This window comes from Mastigoproctus giganteus, chromosome 5, assembly GCF_048544385.1.
Source record: "Mastigoproctus giganteus isolate SK-2022 chromosome 5, ASM4854438v1, whole genome shotgun sequence".
Taxonomy (NCBI): Eukaryota; Metazoa; Arthropoda; class Arachnida; order Uropygi; family Thelyphonidae; genus Mastigoproctus; species Mastigoproctus giganteus.
Genome location: NC_143579.1, coordinates 43,883,085 through 43,909,263, shown reverse-complemented (window position 1 = coordinate 43,909,263; position 26,179 = coordinate 43,883,085). Strand labels below are relative to the sequence as shown.

The 26,179-nt window shown below is 31.7% G+C and overlaps 1 protein-coding gene across 1 annotated transcript in view; it reads left to right on the top strand.

Annotated features, from left to right (window-relative positions):
* Positions 1-26,179, top strand: part of LOC150085339 (ephrin type-A receptor 4-like) — a 212,235-nt gene that overhangs the window by 162,066 nt on the left and 23,990 nt on the right. Inside the window, exons 7-12 of the mRNA XM_090374533.1 lie at positions 511-592; positions 4,446-4,572; positions 7,687-7,754; positions 14,547-14,591; positions 15,441-15,584; positions 22,134-22,381. Coding sequence (XP_090230659.1) covers positions 511-592; positions 4,446-4,572; positions 7,687-7,754; positions 14,547-14,591; positions 15,441-15,584; positions 22,134-22,381 — 714 coding nt within the window. The remainder of the gene's footprint in view (positions 1-510; positions 593-4,445; positions 4,573-7,686; positions 7,755-14,546; positions 14,592-15,440; positions 15,585-22,133; positions 22,382-26,179) is intronic.

Below are 26,179 nucleotides of genomic sequence, written 5' to 3'. Positions count from 1 at the left end.
CTTCATTATTTGCATTTCACAAATGTTTTTATTTTCATAAAGTGCCACTGTATAAACCATTGATCACTGTTTTTGAAAATGATAATGCTGAAGAAGGCAGCAAACCAAATTGTCTTACTGCATCACATAGACTAGGTTCCTCCACTTCTGATTTTAAGATGTAAGTAGACAATACCATGCACTTGTACTGCTCATCACAAGTCAGAATGGACTATAGAATACTGCATGCTTGGAGGAAAGATGGAAAGCAGACATTATTAATTCCAAGTCTTTAACAAAAATATTAAGTAAAAAAATAAAAGACCTTTAGCCACTCATCATATTGAAGTTCTAAACAAAACAACCATTTTATTAATTGTGTTTTCTCAATATACATAATGAAAATGACTACCTTTGCTTACTCATTGTGCTGAAGATTTTGTTATAGGATGTATTCATATCACAGTTAGATATTTATAAAATTTATTTCTTATCTCACTGTGAAGATGTGAACTCATTTTCAAATTTCAGGTGAGAGCGAAGACCACTCGAGGGTGGGGAGAATATAGTAGTCCTGTGTATAAGATGACTGGACAATTAGTTGGAAGGACAGGTAAGATTGAATTAATTTAATATTAAATGTTTTAGTGAGTTTATCAGTATTTAAGTTGTCTGATTGATATAACATTAAACTTTTTTTTTTCTTTTTTAATATATCTTGTCCTATAACCATAGTCCCCCCCCCCCCAACCCTGTCACTTTGTACACTTATCTCATGTTGTTGCTTAGCTAGTCACCATACAAAAATAATTAGTGATTATTATTGTAAGATTATGATACTTATGATTTTTTTTGTGAATTGGAAAATATATGATTTAATCACAGATATTTGTAAATATTAGATTAAATAGGTTTTACAAATATAAAATTAGTTATGAAACCTGTTTTGACAGTTTTAACAAATTTTATAAACAACAGATTGATAATTCGGAAAATAATCTTTGAACTGCATAATAAATAGTGGTTACATAAAGGGACTTGAGTCGAGACCATCCCTCAGAAACTCAAAGACTAGTATTGCTTATTTCCAGTAACAAAAAATTTAATTATACTTCTCAACAGGCAAGCTTGTTGGGTTTTAAAATAAAATTATTGAAGGCTATTGACCTTTAGTTTTTATTAAAAATCATTTTTAATAAAAACTAAAGGTAATGTAGACTATGAATCTTTTCTTATTTCTATTTGATAAGTAATTTCACAGATTTTATTAAATTTTTTAAATAAAAATCATGTTTTACTGACACATTTTAGAGGTTTTATATATACACATATGCATTAGGAAATAAAATTATATACAGAAATGTCACTATATTTAAAAGAACATTTCCATGTGCGATTTTTTTTATTCATAAAATATACAAAGACAATTATTTTATTTTATTGAAAATGAAAAATAAGCAAATAAAAATTACAAGTAATAATTAAAAACCATGCAGAAAGTTATGTATATTAAAGAATCATTCATTTTTAATTACACTGCTACTTGAGGTAGACAATTCCTGATTTAAATTTTTTTCAGTAAAATAAGAAGTGCAATTTTGTTATTGGTGAGGGTCATATATAAAGCATAATTTATATTCCAGCAATAGAAATTTGCAAAACCTTCATGAAAAGGAGTCCCAGGAAGAGTGTTTGGCTACATTCTGGAATGTAGAATGAACACAAAAAATTTAGTGTTCAGCTTAAAGGAAACCCTGCCTATAACTGTTATCATCTTGCACTGAACTTAGGTTTACTTTTTTTTTGACTGCAGATTGGCATTGAAATGGCAACCTTCATTTTGAATGTGGTCAACATAATGAGACTAATCTTAATCAGATTTGTTTCCTGCTAGTTTTATGTCTTTAAGAATGTCATGAAAAGTTAGAGAAGAAACTAATGCATGGTTCACTTCTGCTACAGTATAATGCCATACCAAAGATGTATGCAGTAATTGCCATAGCAGAGTGCAAGTGCTGAGTTATGTACAAACTGCATACTGCATTTCTGAAATCTTTCAGATAATTAACAGGATCAGTGGATGTGGAAATAGTGAATTGTGAAACATCTTATCGCCACTTAGGTTTACATAAAGCATTAAAAGCATGTGCATATGGTTTAACTTTTATGTAGTATGTTTAAAACTTTCATCTCTGTGATATGAGGAATTGAAGTGGTCTCTCCATTGTTCACTTCAACACCCCAATAAATGTATATGGTACTTGTTTAACCATCTGACAGTATTACAGATAACCAGCTTTTTGGACTCTGTTATCTTAGGATATGGCGAAAGAATAATTTAGCAAGTTCTATGACTTGTTTGACGCCTCCGTAGCCAGATGTACTGCAGGAGCAGCAGTGCGTAGCACATGCTTCTTGATTAGACCGGGGTTCGAGCCCGCGACCACCAAATACGGAGGATGCGGAAAGGTCAGGGAATGACCACCGCATATCCTCGGAGCAATATGGTCTTAGTTGCTAATGCTCCTAAAAACCAAATAACAAATCTATGACTTGTTTGGTTTCAAATTTGTGAGAGGGACTGATATGTGCACACCAATGAACATCTAGCACATGAAGATAATTTTCAAGCCCGGGACAAACCAAAAGAAAAAAACTACTTAGTGACACCTTGTGAGGTCTCTTTCTTATTAGAGTAATATGGCCTTAGTTGCTAATGCTCCTAAAAACCAAATAACAACAACTTTCTTATTAAAGTTTTTCATGTGTGTTTCTTACAGATGTGATATAATCAATTAAAAAATATATTTATGTACATATATATACACTGTATATAAAATATGGCGCAGCTTTTCTCGGTCACCTTTCAATGCTTGCTTGTGTTCATCATTGATTAATGCTAAGTTACAGCAAGTTTTGTTTGTAATGTTCAGATGTCCATACTTCAGTTTGATTGGTTGCTGTTTTAAACATGATTTTATGTATAATTTTAATCCAGTAATTATTTATGTTGTTTACAGTGTCTCAATACATCTTTGTAGGAAATAAATGCTGTTTTTAAAAGTGTTTTTTTTTTTTTTTTCTTTCTTTTTCTGATATGTATTTTGATACTTAGAGCAGAAAATATTGCATATATTTTAGATTTGCTTGTCCAAAAAATATTTCTTCCTTGCCTATTAATTCATCATATCTGAACATAATTTTTAAATTTTTTTTGAAGAATTTACAATTTATATACATTTTATATGTATAACCTGGTAGTATTATTGATCTAAGGCTTGAATACTCTATCTGGGAATGTTCAGGACGTAGGACAGGTTTCTATAAGTCATTATCTAACTTAAAGTTCCACCTTGAAGTGTTCTAGATAACCAAAAACTAAATAAATCTTTTCTTTCTTTTTTTTTTTTTTTAAATCTGGAACTTAAGTGTTATATACATAACTAATTATTTTATCATATCATAAGATAATAGGATATGATAACTATATCATATGCTATCATCTTAGGATATGATAAAAATAATTTAGTTCAGTTTGTTAATAACTTTCTTTCACGATATTTCTATGATTCTGTTTTATCTTACTAGATGCAGTTGTATTCATCTTTCATTTGTTTTATTATGTGCTTGGTTTCTTCTGTTTATCAGCTGTGTTTACAATGTTTACTGAACTTAATTCTATTTATCAACTGAGCTTACAATAAAAATTTCTTTTAGACTTTCTGTGCTGTGCTTTTAAAATAATTATCAAATAATATTCTCACACTCTTAAATTTTTTGTGGTTTACCTTCGAATTTCCTTATCTTTAATTGTCATTGACATTCAACATTTATTTTAAATGTCACATTGAGTAAGTTAATTAAAATGTGAAAATAACATTTATTTTCACTTTTCTACAAAAATGGTTATGTTATTGTTGTTGTTGTTGGTATAAATGCTTTTTGGAACTAAGGTAAAAATGTGCCTAAAAACAGTTATAGAAAGTTTGTATTGCTTAGGCTTCTTTGTTTTTCTCTAAGTCTATTATTATAGGGTTTATCCATTCATTATTAGATTTTTTTTTTTTTAACGAACTGATGCCGATTTATACATATATTACATTTTCCAAAACTTCAGTGATCTAATATTTTAAAAGTTTGGGTCTTTTTTTATTTTATTAATATATAATGATGTCCTTGAGTTGAACTATATTTAGCATTTGTTTTAGAATTCTAATTTTATCTTTGTTGAGATTTTGTGAGTTTGTCTTCTGTCACTTTGTATTTTCAAACAAAGTTTGTTAATTTTTTAACAAACTTATTAGAAGTTTGTTAAAAACTTATTAGAAGTGTACAGAAATTAAGCAACTTGATTCCTTTTTAATTTTTTTTTTTATGTACCTGAAATTTACTCATCAGTTTATATCTTTGTGCATTTAATATAATGCTGTACTATAATACAAATACTTTAATTTTATTTGTTCTAGCTTATGTTGGAGATGATGATCAAGTACAAGTTCCTCAGGTACAGGTTCCTATCATTGCTGGAGCAACAGTTGCTGTTGTTGTCCTGGTTATTGTCATCATTGTGATGATTGTATTATACATTAGGAGGTAAGCATACGTTCTTCATATGTTGTACATGATTAGAATTTAACTAAATTACCAACTATTAACTAAATTTCATTAAAAATTAAACATGAAAATGTTTAATTTTTAATGAAAGTGCTTGATTAACTTGGTAAACAAGAGTCTGCTCCAGTAAGCCAGCATTTTTGGGTCACAAATATGTAGTTTTACTTTTGATTTGCTTGCATTCTTTTACTTCATAATACAGATAACACCCACTTAGCATGGTCCCAGCTAGTGAAAATTCATTATAATGTAGTTTATATTTCAAAATATAGGAGGTGCATTAAAAAGCAAAATTTTTTTATAAGTTCTGGCAGGGATCGCTAGACAAGTACAGTACCACATTATTGGGGGGCAATAATATTGCTGAGCTAGTGTGTACACTTTTTTATTTTCTTTATATTCTGGGATGGCCCCGTAGATTCACAGCAGTTTAAAATGTAGAGGACACAAGAACATTACTGTATTTTGCAGTCACTTGGTTCTCTTTTGCACTGTCTTGAAGTTACTATACATGCAGTTTCATCATTGAAGCATTACCGGTGGCCAGAATAGAAAATCCATGTGGACTGGTGGAAAGTTTTCTACATAATGAAGGCAAATAGTAACATTTATGAGGTCTAGAATGAAGGTTGTTTGGATGTTTTGAGTTTTAATGGCACATAAGCAGCGAAGGACATAATGCATCAACTAGAATGAAGTCTCTCTGTCTTGTGTGCAGGGAGTCTGGTGGTGACTGTATCTAGTAAGTTGTACAAGACTCTTTGTTTTGAAGATTAACCACCAATGCAATTAAAGATATCAAACACATGTAAATCATAGCGTAGATTGAGTTTGCAAGGGTCTATACAGATGATCCCTACCAACGATAAACTGCAAGAGTTACACCTCCATATTTCCTTTGAGAAACATAAGTCTCACTTCACTCCTGCAAGAGTTTTGACTATCAAAATCATCAAAGAGTCACTCTCGGTGCACAACCAGTGCATGAATTTGGAGGAACATGACAGTGGTATAATGGGTGAATACTGTGAAGCAAGGTTGCAGTCTAAAAAAAGGCCAAGTAATCTATCCAGGATTTACCTTTGTAATATAGAGACCCATGGTATCCCATAAGTGTTATATTTTTTGAGATACATAATGTAGAGTTTTGTTAAAGTATATACTCAGTTATTATTTATGTACCATAAAAAATATTTTAATTCAGTGTATGAAACTTTTCTGTAATTTTATTTTCTTTATTTAATAGAAATAAAATATAGTGGTAATATATTTTTACTTTAAATTTCACAGGAAAACGTTTTTCAAAAAAAAAAAAAGTACCACTTGAAAATGCAGATTTTCTCTTAACATGTAGTTGCCAGGAATACAATCCCCCCTAACATTATAAGTGGGGGTTACCTGTAAGTGAGTGTGATAGCTGTTTGTGGTACCAGCATCATAGATGCGTTTCTGTCTTGACCAAGATTGTGCAGTGAGTATACCAGAACTTGCACTCACTTAGTTCATCTGTTTGGACATAGTTTGCCTTCCTGTCTTTTCCATAGTATGGTATGTGATAATGATGATATATTTGCACCCACTTATATGCAACTGAGAAAGCCAGAAAAGGATGTGATTTATCACCAATTACTTCCTAAATAATAAAATTGTTAGCAGCATGAAGGCTCACTGTGCAAATGTTTATAATAGTGTGCCCCTGAGGGTTGACTGCACTTGCTATTAATCCTAGTATAATTCTTTGTTCATGGTGAAATATGCGTAATTTCCATGAGTTTGAGGATAAGCTGTCAGGAACACCATGCTGTCAGGATGCATCAGCAACACCATGTCTGGAGTTGCTGATGCATTAAAATTCAATGATAAACAAGCAAGTTGATTATTCTTTCACGAGGGGCATACTAATCATGTTTTTGGTGGGTTTATACAAGTTAATCATTTATAGGTGTCTAGGCAAAATTTTATTGCAATTCTTATAAAGAGGGATGAGATGTTTCTAAAAATGTGCAACTTTCTTAGCTTTTTTTTATGACCGTTTGTTTTAATTAATATGTATATACTGTTTTCAATGATGCGCATTGAATAGAGCAAGTGATGTATGTAATAACTGTTTATTGGAAATCAGATGATATTGATATCATTATGGTACTTTTTTTTTTTTTTAGCTGAAAGCAAAGTGTCATGATTGATTGAACTGTTATTATTTTTAATTAATTAAAATTAAAACTGTTTTGTTACATACACATCAAACGTGTATGTAACAAAATTCTTGTGATTCTTGTGATTGCTTTTATTAAAAAAAAATTAAAGGGGAAATATGTTTTACCAACTGGATGACAATATACTCTACAAAAAAAATTCGATTATGAAGATAAAATGAAGAATAATTCAAATACATACTCTCTGGAGAAGAGAAAATGTTTTTCATTTGAAAATGCACTGAGGAAAGAATACAGTAGATATTTTATCAGAACTGTGCTAAATGACTTCTGTGCTTTTGTAACTAGTGCATTTGTTGACACTTTAAAACTCTTATACAATAGAAATCACATAGACATAGCCAGGATGCAGCATCTGCTATAATTTTAATTTAGAGTATTTTTAAGTAAAGTATAATAATCTTCCATTCCATGTGGATTGCATTTATCAGTGGCACTCTGTTGAATTGATTTTTTTATATATAATACCTTTCATTTTCTTATACAATAAAATCATGTTACAGCTAACTTCTTGGAGGTGCATGAATCGTTTTGTACTGAGCTTTGAAAATAATTCATTGTGCTGTGTTGATTTTTCAAAACTGTTTTATTCAAACAAGTCTTACAAAACACTAATAAAAATAATAAGGGAAGTTGACTGGGATCTAGAAATATTTTCATTATAGTGAAATTTTTGTTAAAATAGTATTCATTGTAATGCAATTTTACTGTATTAGATTTATGAAGTTGGTTCATATAATTAAGAGTGTATTTGTAATTACACATAATTTGCAACAGTTATCTAGTATTTATAATTAGAGTATGCATTATTTTACCAGAAAACAACTATATATAAGAAACACTTTTTTTCTTTTCCATATTCATCATTTCTGTATAGAAGTTCTGATGAATGCAATAAGAAGCAGCCAAGTGACTGTGATACACTTGAATATCGTAACGGGGAAGGTAAGAAATGTAAGGGTTGTTTTGCTTCTTTTGTTTCTTTAGTGAAAGTTTTGGCAGTTAACATCATCTAATAGTATTCAGCAGGATTGACAACAGTGTTGTTGTTTTTAAATTTAAGGGTTAAATGCATTTTTGTTAAATTTTTTATTGAACAGCTCATTTTTTAATTATTGGTTCTAATTTTTTTTTTTTTCTGTCATGAAATAAATTTAGATGTTTGAAATGAGTCTGTGAGTTTTAAAAGTTAAAATATGAATTTTAATTGCTAATACTTAACTATGATATCTATAATGGAAGTAGCAGCTATTATTTCTTGGCATCATTAACAATAGTTGTTAAAAAAACAAAGCCTTATAGCAAAAAAAAAAGCAAAAAAAAGTTGTTAACAAAGCCTTTGATTTTGAACTATTTGTAAGAGATGTCTTAATTCATTTTACAATTAATACCAGTGGGAACTTCTGGGCTGGTTGTAGTTTTGCACAATCACTAGTTATTCTTATTTTTAATCAAATAAAGTTGGTATATAATTATAAATTATCTTATTTACACAGTACTTGTAACATGCTATAAAGTAATATTATTTGCTCCTACACTACAAGACTGATATTATACATATGATAATGTAATTTTTCAGTCTTATGCTGTTGGCATAGTTTATTGATACCAAACTTTTCTAACCCAGCATGGAGATTCATGTTCAATTGCATTTCCGTGCATATGCAGTAGTCCAGGAATATGACAGCATCAGCACCACACTTTCATTGCAGTTTGATAGGGTTGCAGAATGATTGTAACTCAATAACTCAGTGATTACATTGTTAGATATATCATGTTTTAATGGATGAGACTATAGCAGCTAGTTTTACATTTAAAAATATTACCTCTGATTAACAGTTTGTCCAGTCTTAGCTAAAGTGAAGATCAATTCAGTAACCAGTTTATTGTCAAAGCCTTTTTCAGTGCATGATATGGAAGAAAAATTATAAATTGATAATCTTGGCAAACTTGTTTAATGTAAACTGTTAAATTTAAAAATGAGCAGTTTTTTACAAGAAGTTTTAACAAGGACATGTACAAAAAACATGATAGGCTGTGATATCAAAATGCATAATACTACTTTTCCTGTTTATTATTTAAGGAAAAAGATTTCTGAACAAAATAAGGCATAACTGACATAAATCATTTAGTTGATCATATTAAAAAATTGAAGCTACAGCAACCCATATCAAAAATGTTTTTGTACCTATCATTTTAGAAATGTTAATGTAGCAGTGAAATTGGATAATGAGTATAGGTGGACTATTGTCACTTTTACATAAGAAATGCAATGAGCCAGTTTATTTTATTTTATTTTATTTTCCATCAGCTTTATTTATATTTTCAGAATTAGCAAAAAAAAAATGTTTTTAAAAATTAAAATTCAAGATGCAGTCAACCATTTCTTATACCACAAGCCACTGCTAATTAATACACCAAATATTGCTCATTGAGTTTTATAAAGAAAGTTTATATGGGAAGGTAATTGGTTTTGATTAACACTTAAACACTTTCACAAATGTATATGTATGTATACATATGTGAAAGGGTTAAGTGTAAATCTAATTTAGGGTAATAACTAAATTTAACTAATTTTTACAGTCACTACACCTCTGTTCTCTTACTATATATCTCTACAGTTTTTATTTCTTTGGTACTATTACTTTTTAAACACACACACACACACACACACACACACACACACACACACACACACACACACACACACACACACACACACACACACACACACACACACACACACAGAGTGCCTTAAAAAAGATGTGTGCACATTTTCAGAAATAAATATTAATTACAAACCTCAGAAATTATTATTATCAGGTTTACAGAGCAATAGTTTATGAAACATGGTAAACTAGTGCAGACATTCAAATTGTTCATCATTTGCTTTTAGACACAGTTACAGCACCAAAAAACTGCATGACAAACATTTTCCAGTATAATTACTGGGACAGCTTATTATGCTTGCTTAATTTTATCCTCCTTTAATTGTTAAAATGTTCTGGGTTTCTGCTGTTCACTAATTCCTTTGGGTAGCTCCATAAGGTGAAGTCAGTAGTGGGGTTAAATCGGGTGAATATGTGTGATACTTGACACTTCTTTGTTGGCCTATGCACCAGTCTGTGAAATGATTATTATGATGATAATGTGGGAGTGCTAAGTCCTCTTGGCAGTAAATCGCTTATCCCCATATAGTTCATAAATGGTAGGCACAATGGATACATTAAGCATGTGAAGCTATGTAATACCTTAACTCCCTTCAAAAATATGGTCTAATGATTATGAAGAAACTACATCATTCTGAAGAATTATTGAAATTCTGAATAAAATTCATAAGAAATTCATTGCCTTCTGTACAAGCTTGTTTAGATTATCAGGGACCAGTATACAATTATATCAGTTAACTATACCATTGAGCATGAAATGTTGCCTCTGACTAAAATATCTTAGTATTAGTGGCAAATTATGCAAGAAAGCAAGCTTATACAGCATCAACCAAAAAAACCATCTCATATTTCTGACCCCTATAATAATTTGTGTAATTCTTCCTTAAATTTATTCAAATTACTCAATTCCACTACACCAGATGGAAGTTTGTTCAATAGTCACTCTCTGCCATTTTGCATGTCTGTCCTGCAACCATCCTTTTTCCATTTAAATTTATGTCCACTTATGTATATACATTAAGTTCACTATACCATTGAGCATGTAATGTTGCTGTTGTTGTTGTTATTTGGTTTTTAGGAGCATTAGCAACTAAGGCCATATTGCTCCAGGGATATGCAGTGGTCATTCCCTAACCTTTCTGCATCCTCTGTATTTGGTGGTCACAGGCTCGAACCACGGTCTAATCAAGAAGCTTGTGCTACGCACTGCTGCTCCTGCCCACCTGGCTACAGAGGCACCATGTAATGTTGCAAACTGGTACTTTTTTACTACATGAAATGGGAAGCAAAATAGGTTTTATTGAAATGTATATCAGATACAACCTCACTATCTACTCTAGAGATTATTAACAGATGATATTTCAGGATACTTACCAAATCCTATCTTCAAACCAAATGAGGCTCAAGGATCTTTGCCAAAGGGCTGCTACAACTGTTTTATCTCAACTACTTCTGCAGGCAGGTAGAATTATGTTGGGCCCCATTTGGTCTGAAGATAGGATTCAGTAAGAATCCTGACATGTCATCTGCTAATAATCTAGTGTAGACGTTGAGCTGGTATCTGATATATTAAAATAAAACTTTTGTTTTTCATTTCATGTGATAGGAGTATCCTTAATTATTTATATATACTTGAGCAGAATCATCATCATATTGTGTAGCAATCTTCGGCTCATAAGATTTGATTTCAACTTAGCTCTTTTGAGAATGCATTGTACACTTGCTTTGCTGATTCCAGTCTCACAAGCATCTTATCTTACACATTTTCATGCTGATGTGCAAATTGCTGCAACATCATATCAGAATTTTCCTTCTCCATTGATGAGGTGTCACCCAAATCTTTGCTTGCACAAAAAAAAAAAAAAACAGTGGATCCTGATTTCAAATGGTCAAGTAGTTTTAAGCTAGTTATTTTCGATTTTGATAATAATCTCACTCTAATATTGGCCTATCAATTCAACACATTCATGAAAATGGTTAAACTTGTAACTACCAAATTGGTCCCAATGTGCCCATTGATGTAATTAATTTATGCCATTTAAAATCTAATCCAAATCTGAATAAATTAAAAATATTTCTTTAAAATCAAAAATAAAACTTAATACATTTTAAATGGAGAAATAATAACGATTACTAGTACTTCTTAATGATGAACAGAGTTAACAATGGGGAAAAAATGCTTTTCTCTTCTAATAAGAAATAAAAGTTTTTTTTTTTTTTTTGGTTTGTTTTGCATTCTTATTATATAGCAGAAATAGTTGTCCTACAAGCAACTGACTTGAAAAGTTGTCAAGCATTTTTCTCTTTTTTAATGTTGAACAGCTTTTCAAGTCAGTTGCTTGTAGGACAACTATTTCCGCTATATAATAATAAGAATGCAAAACAGAGCAAAAAAAAAACTTTATTTGGAATATTTCAATATTACTTTATTTGAAATATTACTGATATTGATTTTAGTGCCCTCAGTGTATGTTGTTAGACCTCCAAAGATCCAAAGCATGTCCCTTTCAATGAAGTTTTAATACTTGGAAATAGAAAGAAGTCACGTGCTACCTGAAATTGGAAGGATAGTTGGGGGGGTGATGTTCCAGCTGTAGAACCCTTTTTTATATCAGAATTGGCCTGACTGATACAAGTAGTGTGAGCTGATGCATTGTTGTGATGCAACATATACTTGTCCAGCCATAATTCTTTCCCTTTCCACAACATTTTTTCTCCCAAACACCGAATTCAGAATGTTAAGATGAAATGTCTCTTTCTTTGGGGAATGAATTCTGAACAGACAGTATCTTTTTTATCAAAGAAAATGATGACCATGATCTTGAATTTTGATTTACTCCTCTGTGCTATTTTTTGTCATAGAGAACTCACTGTCTTCAACTATTTACTCTGCCCTTTATCTTTGGATCATTCTAAAATATCCAGAAAGTTCAGTTCTGCTTGAATTTTGTTTAAAAATGTTTACTGCAAAACCTGTTCTTATTGATTATGAATTAAATATGATTGATGGTTAAAATTTGGCAAAAAGCTCTTTTGTCTATCCCCAGTTGCCATGCTACCATTGTAATGGCCATTCTTTGAGATGAACAAGTTCCTGCACTGCGTCTACATTTTCATTTATTTCCACTATCATCGGACATTGAGAATCATCATTGACATTTTTCCTTTCTTCATAAAGTTTTGTATCACTTGAAAACTCATTCCTTTGATATTGTAGACTCATAAACTTCTTGGAATTATAACTTTTAATGGGAGTTTTTCTCAATTTAATTGGAAATTTCAGATTCATGCACTGTTTCACAGTTTTCAGACACTTTTCCAGTTTTGAAGCAAAAACCACTTTAATTTAATTTATGAGAGTTATAATTTATGTTATGAGATGTGCACATTTAATGTACAGGTTATGAGTGCTGTAGAGATGGATGAGAAACACAATACAACATATATTGGCAACTTTGTGGTTTTTACAACCGTTCCTGGAACTTTTTAGTCATTTCTCATATGCAGCTTTATTTAAAATTGTAATATTTGTATATAAGTAAGTTCCTTACTTAGGCGCACCATAGCCAGTGTTATGCACCATTAAACATCCATAACACACACACACACACACAGTTCCTTACTTACTGCATACTGCTTATAGTGCTCTTTTCTTCTGATCCTATGATCAATCCTGTGAAGTGCAAGAGCCCACTTATAATAATCTTTGGACCCAGTTTCTTCAAAAGTGCTATAACGGGAGTTTACTGCATATATTTTTGAACCCTATAATTTCAGATATGTCTATGAAAATAAGGCAAAAAAATTAATGTTGATAATTTTTGCAGTGCTTATAAAAACTGTTAAACTCTGGCATATTTTTTATAAGTATTTCTATATTCATATAATCTGTGTTCAGTACATTTCTTTAATAAGTTAAAAAATGCCCTTCCTAATACAGTGTATGGCACTTATTGTATTCACAGATAATGTTATCATTTATATAACATTATTGCTTTTATGAAGTTCCAATTAGACGTATACTAATACATAAAAAAAATAATGTTTATTGTAATCAGCACCTTATTGCTGATTACAATAAATATTTTACACATGCAGTGGAAGTGATTAGGTAACATCCCAATTTGCTCTCGAACTCCAACACATTGCATGTCCAGTTACTGCTGTTGCTTCGTACAGTTTGTATGGTTTGTCAGTGTCATTACTCCATGAGAGAAAGTACTCCTATCAATATCTGTACTCCTTTCAATCTGATTGCTTTACATTCGATAATTAACTATTTTCTAATTCTTGATTTCAATATTTTCTTTATTTGTTTTTAATGGTTTGTATGGATTTCCAGAAACATTATGGTTTCATTTTTATTGATGACTTTCTTGAAGAAAAGGTGAACAGTCAAATTAAAGTATTTTATATTGCTTGATTTCATGTTTTCTTTCTGTCCACTTCCACCTTTTTATGTACACCTTTCTGCCCTGCATCAATAAACAATGCAGAACAGCTGCATTCTTGTTTCATTGACTATTATTAGTTAAGCTGTGTCCTAAAGTGATCACAATGAACAGCATCTGCTGTATATATTAAGCTTTCCACAAATAAATTATGAAGTGTGATGATTCATTTCTTGTTGGTTAAGTTGAAGTGGCAGTTAAAAAAACTGAATATGAAACCAAGGATCAATTCCAAGGATGCGGTAGAGCTTTGTGGATAGATTAAATGTTATAGAATGAGTTCAGTTTAATAAATTATATTGATTAGAAGAAAGGAAACAATTCAAGGCCATTAGAGCTTTAATCATGATCCATCTTCAATGCAGTATTTAATTTGTTGCTTCATGTGTCTCTATTAGGAGGAACAACAGATATATGATATATACTGTATTATTGTTAATAATGATAATAAAAATTTTATAATTTCTTCATTTGTATAATTATAACATTATTAACATAATGAATGCTGTGGATGTTGAAAATGATAACTTTAACCCTATTAACAATTTTAACTTTTGAAACAAATTATTGCCACAGCTTACTTAAATAGTGCTAATTTTTTTCTTCTTCCTTAACAGTATTCCCAGCTCTTGATCACCCACCTATAGTTCCCACTGCACGACGTAAGTGTACTAATCCTACTAACTGTCTTTTTCTGTATTATTCATCCTTTACATGCTTTATATTTTATTCCTGATCCAATTTATTTAAAACTTTAAATAACCATATGCTACAATTGCTTACTAAAAGTTTTTGTATTATTAAATTTGCTGCTGAAACACTTAAAGATTAGATTACTTGCTAGTATTTGAACCATCTAGCTTTCTTCTGAAAATTTAAAATATCAAATTTCAAATACTGGATAATCTTTGTGCATTTATTTTAATTCCAGTTTTTATTCTGCTAATAAATTAAAGTAACATCATTTGTAATAGTATCTTTACTGCATTATAGTTTTTAGCACTTTACTAAATTGAAAATATACAGTAATGACTTATAGCAAAGTGTAACTCAAGTAAATTTCATTTTCATCACCTTTGGTTACTCCTTTTTTTTTTTTTTTTTTTTTTTTTTAAGTTAATTTTTTGAATGCTTTCCTACTATGAGGGGTGGAAAAAACCTCATCAAAGGTTAAATGAATTGCATTCTTTTGCAGTGAATCAATGTAGTAGCTTTGGAATTTTAATTGAAAATGGAGAAGAAATCAATGAATGCAACCCTACATGAAGTTTTTATAACCTAATTAATTTCCCCATGACAGATGCAGCTAGGAGCAGTTTATTCATAATGTTTCTAATTACCTTAAAATTTTCAAACCATTAAGTCATCACAGCTATGAAAGATGAAAAAATGAGTGAATATGTAGTCATTAACTTGTAATTAAGCTTTGTTAATTAAGGGTGAAAATAATATTTTAAAAATGCATATGGGTACTTCTCACTATCAATGCTTTTTTTTCCATCTTCATTTAGTGACTACACCTCTTTTCACACACTGTGGAGCCTCTAGGACATACATTGATCCCCACACATATGAGGACCCAAATCAAGCAGTCAGAGAGTTTACAAAAGAAATAGATGCACTGCATATTACCATAGAGGCAATTATAGGTGGAGGTATATAAATTTATTTCTCACATATATTTATAGAATAATAACAATAGTTTATATTTAATTTTATCTTTAAACAAAATTGTCTGTTGCATTAATTAGAATGCATAATTAATTGTAATTACATATTATTTTAAATTCAGAAATTTTTATTACATCAGCTTTTGTAATGCCATAACAGTTTGGCCTTTGCTTTCCATTGAGAAAAAGTATGGTTCAGATCTCATCAGGGATGGTATGAACTTTTTTCTAAGTCTTTTCAGATGGTAGTCTGGATTTGCTCATTAGGAATTTCTGCTTTTTAACTCTACAATATTAATAACCCACCTTGAAATATACACACACATTATACCCATACCGTTATAGGGAATATGGAAGTTAAAGGCATTCAAATTAAAAGGATATAAGAATTATAATACTACAGATAATTTAATATTTAAATGAAAAGTATTAATATAAAATAAATTTAAAAATAACATGTAACCTCTCTAAAATATAATATCCATTTGTATTATATTTTGCTGATGACTATCAATAGTAACTTTGTAAAATGTACTACCAGTTATCACAGTTAGATGACAAAATAAATGTGTAAAGAGTTAAAATATTAAATAGGTATAAAGCTTGGGTAACATTAAAAATATATCATTATCATGTTGAACAATACCCAGTTAACTAAACTGATGGGCGCCTCCGTAGCCAGATGGGAAGGAGCAGCAGTGCGTAGCACACGCTTCTTGATTAGACCGGGGTTCGAGCCCGTCACCACCAAATACGGAGGATGCGGAAAGGTCAGGGAATGACCACCGCATATCGCAGAGCAATATGGCCTTAGTTGCTAATGCTCCTAAAAACCAAATAACAAACAAACAACTAAACTGATAGTAGTTGGAACAGGGGAGATATATAACTAGCCCTGAAATTAATTTCAGTGAATTAAATATAATTAATTAAATTTCCTTTCAGTATAATTAGTGTAATTTTGATTTCTAATAGCAAAATTAAAAACATATGTTTTAAAAACTTATGGTGTAAGTATCTGTTTTGTTATTTTATGATAAGACATCGAAAACAGCCGTCAATGTCCAAATCTGTTATCTCCAGTCATGGGCACCAGCAGGGTATTTTGCAAGTTGGTGTATGTGGAAATAAATTTTTTTGTTTACCAAATTTTCAAATACATACAATATCTTATGTTTCAATAAATTAATGAAAATATTAAAAATTGTGTATTACTTCGAAATCAAAAGGCACTTGCACCACGTTGCTGGTGCCCATGTATCCAGTGGATGTGCAGGTCACTGTAATAGTACAAATCAGTCCTGGACTATCAGCCTTTCATTCAATATTTTCTTTCATGCTATCCAACTTTCTGTTAGATCTTTAGCTCTAGCTTGAGAGCTTGTTTAAATCCAGCCTGAGTAAGCCCTCTTTCTTCTAATGCTTGTAGCCCTCATGATAGCACAGTGGTTATAATCACCATCCTTTAACACCAAGTGGAAAAGGCTTCAGTTTGAATCCTGTCAGTGATGTGAGAAATTTTTATAATTTCTTTCTTTTTTTTGTTTTCTCCATAACATATCTAGGTTAGTCTAAATGACTTTTTTCTCTCAGAAACTGTTTTTTTGTCCAGCAAACACAAACTGATTCGACAGCATAATATACTGATGCCTCATATCCTTATTATTGCATGTTATGCACCAGAACAACTGCTTTAGTGCTTAACATTCGCACACTTATCTAATGTTTGCCTGACACCATAGATCCACTTCCCTCTGAACCATTCTCCTTCTCCTATCCTTTCTGCATGTTCTTACTACAGTAAGATGTCAGTATAATGAATGCCACAATGAAATATTGAGTAAAGTAAAATGATTTTCCATCCCCTGTCAATTTTCAATGTACCTTTATGTAAAAATACTTCATTTTAACAAATATAATTGTAAAGAAAAGATCAGTTTAGTGCAAATAAAATTTACCTTGCTATGAAAAAATATAATCATTATAACAAAATTAAAAAAAAAAAACCCTTAAACAATACAGTGTGTGCTTTTTAATATTTGGCCTTTAGTAGCATCCAGAAATAGTGCAATGATTTACTAACTGGGCAGTTAGTAAATTGCCTTTTCAAGATTAATGGTTTTTGTTCTGCCTATCCTCCTGAAGTCTTAGTTGAGTAATTTTGGAAGTGACAGCAGTTGTTTACACACTTAGGTTATATACTGCATTTTTTGAAACATACTGATAGATGAGGTGTGCTATCTATCAGTACGTGATTAAAATTGTTTGTTTAGAGTTTTGTGTGTTTAAGTATGGAAATTACATTGTATCGTCTGATGGCTGCACCTATTATGGTTTTATAAATTATAAAATGGAAGAGACTGTAGTTTCACATTTATAAAGAAAGAAAAAATTTTTCTTTTTTTTTCACAACAGAATTAATAAAAATTTCAGTTCCATTGAAATTAGTAAGCTTAAAAAACACATTTTGAATTAAATTTTTGGACTTTTCATTAAAAAATAAAAAAATTCATCTGATTTTTAAGCTTATTTTATTATAATTATTTTGTAATATATAACTATCATTCTGACCTTTTTTCATTGTGTTTTGCTGTAATTATATTTCATTATGACGAATATATTTTATGTCTAATTTCCTTCTTCATTAAAGGCTGTCTCAAGGTTCACAAAATTACTGACTTATTCCAATTTTGTGTTATTTACTCTACACTTTCCCTAAATTTTCTGTTTTGTGCAATCTTCAAAACTTTTTCTTTTCACTAACTAATTTTTATGCCAAATCATCTGCAACTTTTATGTAATTTATTCAGAGATCCTTGAAAATCTTTCAAGCTACTGTTTAATAGCACAATGTTATCTGCATATAATACATAGCAATCTGATTTTCACATTTCCCTTGCTAAACTTTGTTGTTAATTTACATTCTTTTATATATGGTGCATTAAAATTATAAAAAGAAGTGGTAATAAGGTGCACACCTGCCCTTGGAGTTTAAGGCTAAACTCCAAGCGTAACTGTAAACCATTTTCTGGCATTTATTTTAATTCCACTGTATATTTGCCATTTTTATAAACATTTCTCATTTGCTTTAAAATGTTATCCTTGATGATATATTTTTCTAAAATTTAGAGTGGATTTCTGCATCCTTTTGTGTGCTTTTCAAGATCACTAAATTCTAAATGCAGTTTTTTTTTCTTAATGAATACCCAAACACAAAAGGTATTAGAATGTATAGTATTTAGTACCCTGCATGGGTTGAAGGCTGAGAGACAGAAGATACTTGTTGGCATTGGACTTGATTTTCTGTCGATTGTAATTTTCAGAAATGCATATGAAAGAAGGTTGTTCCAGAGACCAGGAGTAGAAGGGATAAATAGGAAAAGTTGGTTCTGTGAATTTGGAGTTATGGGTGCTGACTGGTTGCCATCATGTTCAGATTGGTTTGGGAGAGAATTGGGAATTACAGATGCAAATACAGAAGAATGGTGCCAAAGAATAGCATCTGTGAAAGTACCTATAGAAAAGGCATCTGAATGTGAGATAGAGTGGAGAGACTTTGTAAGAAGTGGGTTATTAATTAACCTCACTGCCCTCTTTTGAATACAGAGGTTTTGGGGACATCACCCCAGCTGCAGTAGTAGTAGTAATGGCAAATGATGGAAAAAAGCAAGCTTTCTTCCACTACACACATCAGCCAAAAAAAAAAAAAAAAAACAAACACAATTCACCCATCCATACCCTCCAAGAATTTGTCTAGTTCTTCCTTGAACAGTCCATCCACTTCCACAACAACAGATGGAAGCCTGTTCCAACAATCAAAGGCACATTATAGCCTTAGCAGCTTATGTACCATTAAGCCTCCATAACAACAACAACAATCAACCACCCACTGGCTGAAGAAAAACTTCCACACATCTATCCTACAATCATCCTACCTCAACTTGAATTTATGCCCCTTATGTGTGTAGGCTCAGCAAGTGGAAGAACACCATTAACATTCAGCTTACTCATTCCATTCATGGCTTTAAACACTTCAATAAAATCATCCCGCAGGTGCTGAGTCTCGAGATGCTGCAGTTTGCAGAACTGAAGCTTTTCTAAGTAAGAGCACCCTGATGAGCATTAGGAATTGGTGGTGGATATTTGATAAGTTGAAGCTGCTTGTGGAGGGCAAGGTTTCTCAACCTGGGAGACAGAATGTAGTGTGCTATCATCAGCAAAGCTATGGATAGGATTTCCAATCAGTGGAAGAAGTTCATTAATATAACAAGAGGAAATTAGTGGGAGAAAGAAATGAACCTTGGGGAACACCAGCATTAGTGAAGAAGTTAGAAGAAAAAAGCCATCAACATCACCTGTAATTGAGTGATCAGAGATTAAATTGAATATCCACTTTCAAAAAACAGTCAACAATCCATAAGATGAGAACTTGTTTAAATCAGATGACCAAACGTTGAACTATCTGTGTTTTCTTCTTCTTATGAATGTGTTTCTGGAGGAATAGGAGCAGGTAGTTCATCACTCTGACTTACTGGTCTAGTGGCTGATGGAATATATGGATACTTGATTATTTTTTTCTGTCTTTGCCTTTCTGACTTTCAGTTTCAGTTAGGGAAAAATAGCAGTTGTTTCCATGATTGATTAACTTTCTCATATTATTTTTATTTAATAATTAAAGTATTATTGCCATTCACCATAGGAACAGTGAATGGCAGCAGTGCGTTATTTTTTTAAGCATCCTCTGAGACATGAGGCACAATTAGTGCAGCATATATGACAAGCTCATTTCTTATTCTAAATATTCTATTCTAAATTCTATTTGCAGCCAAAATAAAATTCATACTTTCTTTCACTCCGTAGCCGAGTGGTCAGGAGCGGGAGTGCAGCGGCACACACTCTTTGAGTAGACCGGGGTTCAAGCCCCTGACTGCTAAATACGGTCGATCTGCCAACCCGCACTGGACCAGCGTGGCAGATTATGGTCCATTTCCCTCAGCATGAATTGTTGAGGAGGCTTCCATCCTGCAGTGGGTTGTAATGGCTGCAACGGGAGTGCAGCGGCACACACTCTTTGAGTAGACCTGGGTTCAAGCCCCTGACTGCTAAATACGGTCGATCTGCCAACCCGCATTGGACCAGCGTGGCAGATTATGGTCCATTTCCCTCAGCATGAATTGTTGAGGAGGCTTCCATCCTGCAGTGGGTTGATAATGGCTGCAATTTACTTTTTTTTTTTTTACTTTCTTTCACAGGGGTATTATGGACTGTGAGATTTAATTATCTAATCACCACATAACAAAAGCTGTATAATGAATTAATGTACTGATGTAATTTTAAAAGCACATTCAACTGCATTTGGCACCAAAAACCATAAAAAGAGCATAAGTTTACTAATATGTAAGAACATTAACTCACACCCTCATAATTCCAACTGATTGACCTTATCTGGGAAGTTTGCCTTATATATCAGTCTGACATGCAGAGAGTCTGACAAGCAGGTGAGGTAGAAAAGCCTAGAGACTGCTATAAACTGATCATTGCATCAAACTCTAGAAAACTCCTGACTTCAGAACTTCTCAATCAGAATTCCAAATAATATGAACAGACAGGCTAACATCTGAGTACATGAAAACTTTTGGGAACTGAGAGCTAGTGGACTGCATATGGTCTGCATATTCGAAATTAGCATTAAAAAAATATGTCCATGTTTTTATTGTTGTTCATAGTAATATATAAAATGCATTTTCATAATGAATTAAAAGTATTAAATAACTAGAAGAGTCATTACAATTCTTTTAATGTTAGTTAAATTTTGAAAATTCATTTGACAAGGAATTTTCTTCTTTGACAGCTAAGTTTAGCACCAACAACTAAGAGATTGAAAAACTAAATTTAAAAAAACTTTAAACTGCATTTTAATTTATTCCTAAAACAAAGTCAAAACACAAATAGTTCCATGTGTGTTATTTATATGTTTGAAACAAAGCACACACAGTTTTATGGCAGATTATCTTTGGTAATTTTCCATGTATTACAACATGTAGCAAGTGTCATTTTATGAATGATAAGCTATGCTGCCTTAAGACTCACGGGCATTTTCTTAGCATTCTTCTCATTAATATTGCAAAGGGCACTTGATTAGACTGTCCACGTTTTCAATAATTAAGCTATAATACTTCTTATATAGATTTTTACTGAAATGATTGACCATTCAGTTGATTTTATCAATAGCAATTGAAATAAGATCGTTTCCATATTAGATTGTTTTTATATAAAAACATTAGCAAAACTATCAAGCAAATCCCAAACTTTGCATAGGAACTATGCAAAATTTGGGATTCGAATAATGTCTTTGCATAGGAACTATGCAAAGACAGTATTCTTAATGTCCTTATTTATTTATGAGGATAAATATTTTATTTATCCTCATTTATTTAATCAGAATTTATTATGAATTTTGTGCAAAAATTTTTTTTTAAAGAATCCTATTGCATAGTATATGCATATTCAACAAAACTGTTACACAATTTTTAGGGGAATTTGGTGATGTTTGTCGAGGCAAGTTAAAAATTCCTGGTCAACCTGAAATTACTGTAGCAATTAAGACTCTAAAACCAGGTTCTTCAGACAAGGCCCGAATGGATTTTCTTACTGAAGCAAGCATTATGGGACAGTTTGATCATCCAAATGTTATATACCTACAAGGAGTAGTCACCAAAAGTAATCCTGTAATGATTATTACAGAATTCATGGAAAATGGCTCACTTGATACATTTTTAAGGGTAAGTGCTATTAGATTTTGCCTCCTGTAGGTCAACAAAAAATGTTGATGATTGATTATAATTAATCAGTTATAGTTAATTTTCTCCTTAGTGGATAAACAAAATGCATTTGAGAAATTAAATAAAATATGAGTTGTTGAAATGCAACAGATATGTATATTTTATTCAATCACATGGTATTGAATTCAGGTGAATGCTTTTTAAGCTACCTCATTACTGTGGTCATCATATCATCATCTGTTTATAAATGAGTGCTTTGCACCTCAGACATTTTGTATTATTACAATTCCAAAGATATTGTAATAGTACAAAGAAAAGGTCCTGACTATAGGAAGGGTGCTTGATCACATAAAACCTGTCCAGCGTAGCCTTCATAACCCTAGCTGGTTTATAGTAACACAATGCCACCACTTAACAGTGCTTAGGCACCTGCTGTTTATTGCCTGCTGTGAATACTTTAATGCTTTTCAGTATCATTCAGCATTTATCATTGTCATGTTGCAGAAAGTTCAGTAATGGTCTGTAGTGGTCAAAGAAACTCTACTGGTACTAGGCATGCCATGTGCCTTCCTTGGCATTGAAGAGTTGCAATGTTTTCACTGAAACTATTGTCCTCTGTGACAGTATAGTGCGTTCACTATTTGTCACACATATGAAGATATCTGGGTTGAAATACTCTTGGAGACTGGAAATTCTAACATCTTTAATATTGAGCTGTAGTTAGCCAGTTTGAGGCAGAAGGAGCAGGGTCCCTAAAATTAATCTGGGTTTTTCAGCTTGTATAACATGTAAATCAGTGAATGAATACACTTGTACAGATATAATACAATACTAATGCTATAAGAACTAGCATACTATATCAGTGTACTGTGACTAAAGCAGTTGCTATATCAATTCCATCCAAAATGACCAATCCACCAACCACTGCAACTTGATTTTATTTTTGGCTAATGATTAATCTCAAGTGCAGTCTGTTGAAGAAAGGCCAGCTTCCTCTTGGTTGTAATGCATAAGATGTTGCATACAGAGACCTGTACACATATCCTGGCTATCTGTAAAACATTTGGATAGTGTTGTTGCACATGCCTTCTAATAATGTGTATTATAGTGTGCCTGGTGCAAGCACCAACATTTTACACTTTCACTCCCTCACAAAATATTGCATTATTCATCTTTGTAATTGTAGCACAATTCTTATATTGAAAATTACAAGGACAGTTACCTTGTAATTTTCATACCATTGTTATACTGATTACTTTGCCTTTTACAATATTCATCATTAAAAAATTACGAGAGGGAAAATTTCACCTGGAGATATTCTTTATGCAGAGATATTCCTTATGTGGTCAGAAACTGCATTGCAATGCATCATCATAACTTTATGAATTGGGCAACTCCATCCTGTGCATCTATACACTCTGTGTACACTATGCTGCACCCTATATATATATATATATCTCTAGACTGAGTGCACAGATATCTGCATAATCCAAACCTAGTTACCCCCTGTTCTACATATGCATTTGAACAAACTAAACTTAGTGATATATCTGTGAGAACTACTTAATGATATAAATGTGAAAACTATCTGTTGAAAAGTTACCGAGTCTGAGGGAGGGGAAGGTCCCAGTGCTTTCTAGCATGCATCCAGTTATACAAAAAAATGTGGCATGTGAATGCATCAGATTTTCACTAATCCATCAGAGTCTGGAATGATCCCTTGGAATGGAGAAGCACTATTGCTATTGTTTCTCTGATCTACAAGGGTGGACCAAAAGAAGTGATGGGAAACTATAGCTTAGAGCAGTATTTCTCAACCTTTTTGTTGCTGTGGCACACTTTTAAAGAGGCTAAAATTTTGTGGCACAACAATATCACTACTATACTCATATATCCACAAAGAGAAAGTTATTTCTGTTAGGTATATTTAATAATACACTTGTTATTTGTGTAGTATAGGTGAACAGATCTAGTACTAGGAATCAAAACATGCTGTTATATTCACCATTGGAAGGCACCCAGATTGGTGCAGTGTAAATAAACGAATTTTTTGTTTGAATTAATTTTTATTATAAAACTTGAATTTATTATTATTTTTTTTTATTTGCATTTTCTGTGGTGAGCAAGATCATAAGAGTCTTGTTAGGGGTGCAATTGCAGGATCACCTCATTATGCATGGAATCCAAAAAAGATCACAGCACTGGCTTGTGAAAGGGAGGTATTGGCTGACCAGTCTGGTTATTTACTATGACAGGTTATAGTACTTAACATCCCAATGTTTTCGTTTGGATACAAAAAAAAAAAAAAAAAAAAAACTTGAATATTATGCATCTAGACTTTACTAAAGTTTTTACTATGGTCCTTCATGGGAGATTATTGCATAAATAGGAAAAAATTGGGATTTCAGGATATCTCTTGTGTATTTTTCAAAGCTCCCATATTTTATGCAAAGGACGTATATTAAATATGTAAGTAAATAACTTAGATAGTATGAATCAGAGCTTTACAGATCTGATTCATACTATCTAAGTTATTTTGAGGTAAACTTCTCTTATTATTTTACAAATAAGTAAATAAGATTTATAATAAATAAATAAAACCTCTTTCATATTACTCAATGTATTAGTTGATAAACATTTGTACAATGAATGTTTGTCAGTTGGACATCTGAGAGCAGCCCATGAAACTTGAAATTAAGTATTTATAGTAAAGAAATTTAGAAAGTTCTCTTTTCATCAGTATTATCATCCTATTGTAAAATTTGCTTACATTAAAGCTTTTTTAAAAATTTCTAAGATTATGCAAATTATGTTAAAGCTCTGTAATAAGGTATATTTTCCATAACTTTGCTAGCTGTTAAAGAATAGATAACAGATTACAAAAAATTAGATGCTGATAAATAAAATAAGAATATTAAATTGGTTATAATTAGAAAGAAACCCAGAATGCAAAATATATACTCAAAATATATTCTCTCAAAAGTGTGATTTTTATATATACAGTGGATTCCGGTTATTTGGGCCACCGCTTAATCGGGCCACCGCTTTCCCCATTTATTTGGGGAAAATCTTAAAAAAACAGAAACCAATCAAGAAAATAGCCAGGGTTTACTTCGCTTAATTAGGACAGCATGCCATTTAATCGGGGCAGGAGACCACAGCACTGGAGATTACCCTACGATTGTCTCCGATGGTACCACGTGGTTCGGTCGAAATTCTGGAGGTCGCAACCATAAAACAATAAAACAATTAGCAGTCACCTGTTTATTGGGCTTTTCTGTTAGTGCAATCATAAACGAATAGTAAACTTGATCTTACTGAATTTGCGATAATACCGACAGCTGGAATTCTGTGGGTTATTATAGTAAAATGTGTTTACACTTCCATGGAATCTTCAATCATATAAAAAAATTAATTTTCAGATCTTCTCTTCATTCCTATTTTTAAACCTTCTTAACTCGTTACTCCGTTCTCACTTGCACGTATTGTGTTACTTGCAATTTGTGTCTGCCGTGTTCTTTGTTATTGATCACTTATCTTTTTACTGTTTTAAATTTTAACCCCCACCCACAAATGTCAGTGAACAGAAATGTCAACTAGTTAGTATGTACATATTCCAGTACGTATTAATTATCCGATTATCATGTATATTCTTCCGATTTTCACATATCATTTAATTTTTTAATTGGTAAGGTTATAAAGGGTAAATTTGTGCTTAATATATCTTCTTTTATAGCCTGTGGATAACATTCCTCCTATTTTCGCTAATTAGAATCGCTGTTTAATAGAATTAAAATT